We start from the raw sequence: 7,512 nt of genomic DNA, 5'->3' as shown, positions 1-7,512 counted from the left end.
TGAAAACTCAAAACTTGTCCTACCGGCACAATTTGTCAGTGATTTGCTTAATTATGTACACATCTGGCATGAATGTTTTTAGCCCCATCATTATGGGGAACCTATGCACCTCAGTTGGAGAGAGATATGACTAGGCCATTACGGCATGGTGGCAGTGGTGCCTCACGTTCCAGTGACCTGGGTTTGATTCCCAGCTTGGGTCACTGTGTGGAGTTTGCATGTTCTCCCCATATGTGTGGGTTTCCTCCAGGTGCTCCGGTTTCCTCCCACAGTTCAAAGATGTGGTTAGGTACATTGGATATGCTAAATTGCCCCTTAGAGTCTCAGGGTGTTTATCTCAGAAGGATTAGTGGGGTTAATATGTGGGGTTACGGGGATAGGGCCTGGGTAGGATTGTTGGGGCAGCACAGTGGTTAATACTGCTGCCTCACAGCACCAGGGACACGTGTTTGATTCCTGGCTTGGGTTAGTGTGTGTGGAGTTCGCATGTTCTGCCGGTGTCTGCGTGGGTTTCCTCTGGGTGCTCTGGTTTCCTCCCAGAGTCCGAAAGACGTGCTGGTTAGGTGCACTGGCTATGCTAAATTCCCTCAGTGTACCCAAACAGCACTGGAGTGTGGCGAATAAGCGATTTTCACAGTAACTCCATTGCAGTGTTAATGTAAGCCTATTTGTGACTAATTAAAAGAATTAAATTGTCAGTGCAGACAATGGGCCAAATGACCTTCTGCATTGTAGGGTTTCTATGATTCTGTTCCTGGAGGTGAAGAATCAAAATTGGAGAGAGAGAGAACAAAGATGTGTAGATTAGCCCTGGTAAATGCATGGAATTAGGGGGAGGAGAGGTTGGGTAACACACTATTTGAGAGTTGGTTATAGATTCTATGGGCTGAATGGCTTCCTTCTACACGGCAGAAGTTCCATGGATTCTAAGGCAGTCCAATCGACTATACACACATCATAATTATGTACAACTTTGTCTGAATGAGTTGCATTTTAGAAAACTGGTTTGTATGATACATTCAGTCATCATCCATTTATTACAAGCACAAGAAAAAAAAAGAGTTTTGCTGTAATTTATTGAGACGATTACATATTTTATAAGGTCACCATCAGAAACAATATCCATAAATAAGGATAACTGAGGAAGCAATGTCCTGGTTTTTAATGAAGAGGAACAGATGGAATTTAGTTCAAGTAGCTTCCATTTACTTTTGATTACAAAATAGAAGTAGTGGCTACGTTAATGAAACAGATTATAGCTAAGAGCTTATATGGATTCATGTCACACCAGAAGGACCTGCATAACCTTCTAAAATCACACCACCATACACATGGCAGTAGGTTATTAATCAATGGAAAAGGTCAAGTCCTCAAACACAATTTGACCAACAAAGAACAGATGTGGGAAGGGCGGAAAAAGTCTTCCCCTCTATACTGAAATTGGCAAAAAAATCAGATATCTGTCAATTTTTTAAAAATGTAAAATGTTCTACAGAACATGGACTCACTGGAGAGTAAGAAGCTGATGCAACCTGCACAAGGTGACAGTATGATGACCCCTATCATCACTGCTAGGCTTATCCACCCTTGGGATCTACAGGATATTGACAAATCCAGCCAGATCAATCCCAGAACTGAAGAGTCCTGATCCAACTATTCATTAGGACTGGAGAGGTGAATGAAAAAGGTCACACACTGAGCTGGTGTTATCAGCTGGCTGCAGAATGACCCAACATGTGGGTTAGCTCAATGTCATCTCCTACAGTCTAAGCGACAGAGGGGACCAATACTCAAACTGGCAGGTTTCCAAAATTGATATTGCAAGATTCTTCCTCCTCCCTCCTACGACCAATTACATATCTAGAATCACAACAATGATAAACAAGCATCTTCTACTCAAAACAAAGTCTATTAAAAGTGATACTATAGGAATCGCTGGATAAAATTTTGCTGTAATTGTTACATTCCAATTACTGTATCGAAACAATCGACCTCAAAACATCATCCCTCGGGTCAAGGATCAGCTGATGCACTTTCAACTGCATCATCCCATTTGGGTCAATAGTTATCTCATTTGGACTAATCAGTTAAGGATTAAACTGAAAGGTTAACAATAAAACAAGTGAGGGATTTGGTAACCACCCTGCATTCCTCTAGTGCGCACACACAAACAATTAAAAACTTTGCTAGTAACTGGACTGGATGGGAAAGTCGAGGGAAAAAAAATGATTTTTTGTTTGTAAGGAAATCAAATCCTGAAGCACTTGGAATTTCAACACATCAAAAAGAGAGATCCACAATTAAAATGTTTGGTTCCAAACCCTAATGTTGGTACACAAACACCACGAGGAAAACAGGTAAGCGGTTATATGGGAAGGCAACTATATCTCTCCCCTTCCCCACCCTGCCAGGAGCTGGGAATATTGGCAAGGTAAATGTATTAAAATTCAGAACAGAGTACTCATTTGCTCTGGCTTTTACTGGATTGGGTTATCTCTTATGAGCAAGGCGTCAGCTACATTGTGCACTATTTTTGCTGGTATTTCATAGAGTCACTTCAACAAGGAATTTGTACTTGGCCTATAAAGAGTGTACACTAGCCATGTTGTGCCACAAACATTTACCATGTCTACTCATGTGCCTGGAACTATGAGGCAATTTGAGCCATGTATACTCTGCCAAATATTCCATAATAGCAAATACCACTAAAGGTAGGAGGTCATTGCTGTGCCAATTTCATCCTCTTGCAATCCAGATGCTCTGCTCGAACAGTGCATTAATGCAAATTCGCTAGGGAGCCCCGAATGCAAGTTAACTAACACAGTTGGTTAGACAACATAACCTAACTGCACTGCAGACACCCTGCCCTGGAGGGGGAGATCAGCTACATATAACCCAATTTGAAAATGATCACCTTTTTGGTGGTGGGGGAAGGGGGGAGGAAGAGTGGGGGAATGCAGTTGATTACATAGATTTCCCCCATTGTGTTAACACTTCCCAGTTTCACAGGACAACTCACACACACCAGAAAGAATTTGAACACAGTAGTCTTCAAGGCAGAAGCAAGAAATTGATTCAGCAGAATCTGATCAGAGGGGATGCGTGTGCGCTTGATGTAGTTCCAGAATAAAGGCAAGTCAGCCAATTCATCTTCAGAGCTGGTGGTTCAGAGCTAGAAGCAGAAAAGATAAAACATCATTCATCAGATGCAAGGTCCATGGATCCCCTTGTATTTCAGGAAAAATATTCAGCACCTTGCGTCACAAGAACCCAGTGTTGTTACCCTCACAATGAGCCCACAATATATTAACATTAGCACTTTGAGCAAATGCTACAGTAACTGACATTAAACTAGTTGAGGCAAGACAGTTGCAACCAGCAGCTGAAGAGGAAGCTGTTGGGCTGCTGTGTACGTTTGCCTAAACACAACATGTTTGCATGAATATTAGACCCTACACCCATTTAGAAAACGGCTGGAACCATTGCTTAGCAATGAAGCTGAGAGATTTAAGGACACCAGATAAAAGCAGATTTAGTGCTCGTCAGTAAGTCTGGAATGCCAGATAATTCTTTCAGAGGAACGTGCTTCGAGTGTAAGATCTGTTGCTCAAAGCAGTTTTGTAGAACCACAAGACAGCAATTGAGGTAGAGGATTCTATAAATCAGACTAATTGATAAATCTGCCAAGAGTCAGGATGTAGAGGGTGGGAAAACGTGCAGACGGTGTGAAACGCAATGTGTGACCAAATAGAAATCTTTCTTTCATGGAAGATGGAGCATTTATTAATGAACCTTACTTCAGCTAAAACGTAACAGATATGTTTGACAAAGGTAGTTAAGCAACATGCAGTTCCACCTTAGTGCTCTTCATTCATTTAAATGCTTCACTTCCCCCCTTTCGATCAGACAAACTGATGACCAAGTCTAGCCATTAGGAAGCGTGAGTGAATAACGCCTGAAAGTCTCCCTCCATTCCTTGGCTATGTGAGAGAAAGCAACCTCACAGTGCCAGGGACCCGGGTTCAATTCCCGGCTTGGGTCAGTGTGTGTGTGGAGTTTGCACATTCTCCCAGTGTCTGCGTGGGTTTCCTCCGGGTACTCCGGTTTCCTCCCACAGTCCAAAGATATGCAGGTTAGGTGCAGTGACCATGCTAAATTGCCCCTTTGTGTCAGGGGGACTAGCTAGGGTAAGTGGTTACGGGGATAGGGCCTGGTGGGATTGTGGTCGGTGCAGACTTGATGGGCCGCATGGCCTCCTTCTGCACTGTAGGATTCTATGATTCTACAAGGAACAGGTTTGATTTTCACAGTAACTTCATTGCAGTGTTAATGTAAGCCTACTTGTGACAATAATAAATAAACTTTAAACTGGGACACGGTCCCAATTCATACTCTTTGCCCTAATACCTGGAATACTGATGCACAAGACTCCCATTGCAATGCTGCAAATGGCTAAAAGTCCTTGTATACCCTGCTTCACCAGCTTGTATTACAGAGAAATATTGTCCGTGCCACTAACCTAATTTGAAGGTTCGTGCCCAATCACTTCTGATCAACAAACTCCACTGATCTTTGGGATGTATGCTCCTCGTGGGCCTTGTTCAATCTGCATCAAAAGACACAAATTATTAGGGAAGGATTTAACCTGTTGCTTCAACAGTCAAACACAAGGTGGTCAGCCAGCCCTCACATCTTCTCAGTTCAGTTACGTCATGGCTGTTCCATATTAACTCATTTATTCACCCGTGGCTCTATGACCCTTCGTTTCCCATGCCAAACAAAAATCTTAAAAACTCACATAATGACGACAGAATTTTACCATCCCACCCGCCAATCAGAGTGGGCGAGGAGCGGAAAATGGAAAGGTCTGTTAACCTTGGGTGGGATTTTAGTTTTGGGACGAGCGAGGCCATAAAATCCAGCCCAATCGGGATATTTCCTCTCAGCGTGCCAGAAGTTCCCCAAAATGCCTTATTTGGCTTTACAGAATCATCCTCTTCAACGAGGCGGTCACTGCACAAGCTCGTCAGCCGTGCCTGGGCAGATCAGTTTCTGTTTCCACCCGAGACAATGCAGCAGGAGACTGAAACTTGTGTGACGTAGATAATCCTCTGCATCTCGGAAATGCCTTCAGGCACACAGCTCACACACACACACACACACACACACCCGAATTCGCCCTCCCTAGTCTAGTTTAAATTCCAACACTGACCCGCCGAGGACCTTTGTACAGCCACTTCTCTGGGTCAAAGGGCTCCTTAAAGTGAGCAAACAGGTTGCTAAACGATACGGATTTTTCCTACAATGGGAAAAGGAAAGAATTCACAGATCAGAGATTTGACAAGTCAAAGAGAGTGTTGCAAATATTTATGCAAATATAAAATATGTTATTATAAAACAACATTACAAAGACTTTATTCTAATCCTTAAAGAATCATAGAACCCCTACGGTGCACAAGGAAGCCATTTGGCCCTTCAAGACTGCACCAAAACAATCCCATCCTATCCACAGAACCCCACGTATTTACCCTGTTCGTCCCCCTGACACCAAGGGGCAATTTAGCATGGCCAATTCACCTGCACATGGTTGGACTGTGGGAGGAAACTCACGCAGACAGGAGGAAAGTGGAAACTCCACAGTCACCCAAGGTGGGAATCAAACCCGGGTCCCTGGCGCTGTAAGGCAGTAGTGCCAATTGCTGGGCTGCCCCGTGCCGCCCAAAGGCGGCAGCTTTAACTGCACTAAATCTGATCCCTTCCTTTCACGATGAAAACAAGATCATTTCAGTGCAGTGAAAGCAGTGTCATGTTGCAGAAAGGCACATCACTTTTATCCAAAGAGCAAGTACCCAGAGCTCGTGACCATATAGATCAGAGTCAGATAAAGCTTCATTTACCCTAGTAAATACCCCAATAAATACCAAATACCCATCCTCCAACATTTTCTCATGTTCTCTAATGGTCAACTGAGATACCAATAATCAAGCAGCTGTGTTTCTACCCAATGTCAGATAGCGGGTGATGCAATCACATAGGGAAAGGGGGGAAAAAACAGCATCACAGCCAACTTAAACTCCACACAACAATCAGGAACAAGGAACGGCCCATCCACCTTCGGCTTTCCTTGCATCAAGATCAATTCCTAGCAGTTTGTACCGGAATCAAACCTGGTGGCTCCCTACTCAGTATAGTTCTGTCTCATCAGCTGGAGTGTTAAACATGCTTTGATTTCACTTAAAATGCAACAAACCAGTTTCCCTGAACAGTCAGGAACAGTGGTGAGCACTGCTGGCCTCACAGTGCCAGGGACCTGGGTTCGATTCCTGGCTTGGGTCACTGTCTGTGTCGAGTTTGCACGTTTTCCCCTTGTCTGCGTGGGTTTCCTCCCACAATCTGAAAGACGTGCTGGTTGGGTGCATTGGCCATGCGAAACTCTCCCTCAGTGTACCCGAACAAGTGCCGGAGTGTGGCGACTAGGGGATTGTCACAGTAACTTCATTGTAGTGTTAACGTAAGCCTACTTCTCGCATGAATAAATAAACTTTAAACAAAGTGAAATAATTTACTGTTAACATAGAGATTGGGGCAGGGTTGTGGAATTAGAATGAAACATGATCATCAACCCGACTGGTCTCATATCCAAGCGATAAGCTGCTCATTGTACTTTTTCATTGTCTAGAGCAATAAATGTTTGATCACATGAATGTCAATGAAGCAATTATCCTCAAACTTAATGCATCTATTCCAATGCAGACAATCTCTGCTGCAAGCGTATTTGTGAACAGGCCAAAAAAATTTGTTGGAAAGGCTCTTTCAGTGAAAGATTAGCTGCATGGTAATACACAGTCAGATAACATTTACACTGGCAACGCTGCATCGTCGATAGATCTGACGAAGGAGCAGCGCTCCGAAAGCTTATGGTATTTGCTACCAAATAAACCTGTTGGACTTTAACCTGGTGTTGTGAGACTTCTTACGCTGCATTGCACAGATACTGACCTTTGCAGGAAGCTGCTCTCGATCAACAGCGAGGTTCAGGTTCGAGAAAAGACTGGATACTTCGGGTATACCACTCAGTTCCTAAGCACAAACACACACACTTCAGTGCTTTGGGAAACAGATTACAAGCTTTAAACTTTGCAAAGTAACTCCCACTTTGTTACTAAAGCTGCACTGCACCAGCCTCAGCCTTCACCGAGTACAGGGAAGATTGGCAATGGCGTCCGATACACCTTTTGCCCATATGCGACCACGTGGAATTGCTAATAAAACTGCTGCAAAGGGCACAACAATTGGGGACACCTACAAGTAAATGTCTCCTGAATATTAACAGCTGGCTCAGAGGGGCTGGAGAACGAATACTCCACACCCATAACCAACCCAATCGCTGAGCAAAGTGGCAGATTACTGATAAGTGGCTCATGCCTCAGTGCCAGGGACCCAGGTTCGATTCCCAGCTCGGGTCACTGTCTGTGCAGAGTCTGCACATTCTCCCTCTGTGGGTTTCCTTCC

At 43.9% G+C, this 7,512-nt stretch overlaps 1 protein-coding gene across 4 annotated transcripts in view; it reads right to left on the bottom strand.

The window, feature by feature from the left end:
* Positions 1-1,059: 1,059 nt before the first annotated feature.
* ncoa4 (nuclear receptor coactivator 4) overlaps positions 1,060-7,512 on the bottom strand; it is a 42,989-nt gene continuing 36,536 nt past the window's right edge. For all 4 annotated transcript variants that reach the window (XM_078199681.1, XM_078199682.1, XM_078199678.1 and 1 more), the window contains exons 9-12: positions 7,000-7,080; positions 5,213-5,299; positions 4,520-4,606; positions 1,060-3,172 (exon numbers count right to left, since the gene is read on the bottom strand). In XM_078199681.1, coding sequence (XP_078055807.1) covers positions 4,553-4,606; positions 5,213-5,299; positions 7,000-7,080 — 222 coding nt within the window. In that variant the 3' untranslated portion in view covers positions 1,060-3,172; positions 4,520-4,552. The remainder of the gene's footprint in view (positions 3,173-4,519; positions 4,607-5,212; positions 5,300-6,999; positions 7,081-7,512) is intronic.

The sequence above is a fragment of the Mustelus asterias genome, chromosome 28, assembly GCF_964213995.1.
Source record: "Mustelus asterias chromosome 28, sMusAst1.hap1.1, whole genome shotgun sequence".
In the NCBI taxonomy this organism is placed as follows: domain Eukaryota; kingdom Metazoa; phylum Chordata; class Chondrichthyes; order Carcharhiniformes; family Triakidae; genus Mustelus; species Mustelus asterias.
The sequence above is the reverse complement of the archived record's forward strand: the minus strand, read 5'-3'. Positions and strand labels throughout refer to the sequence as shown.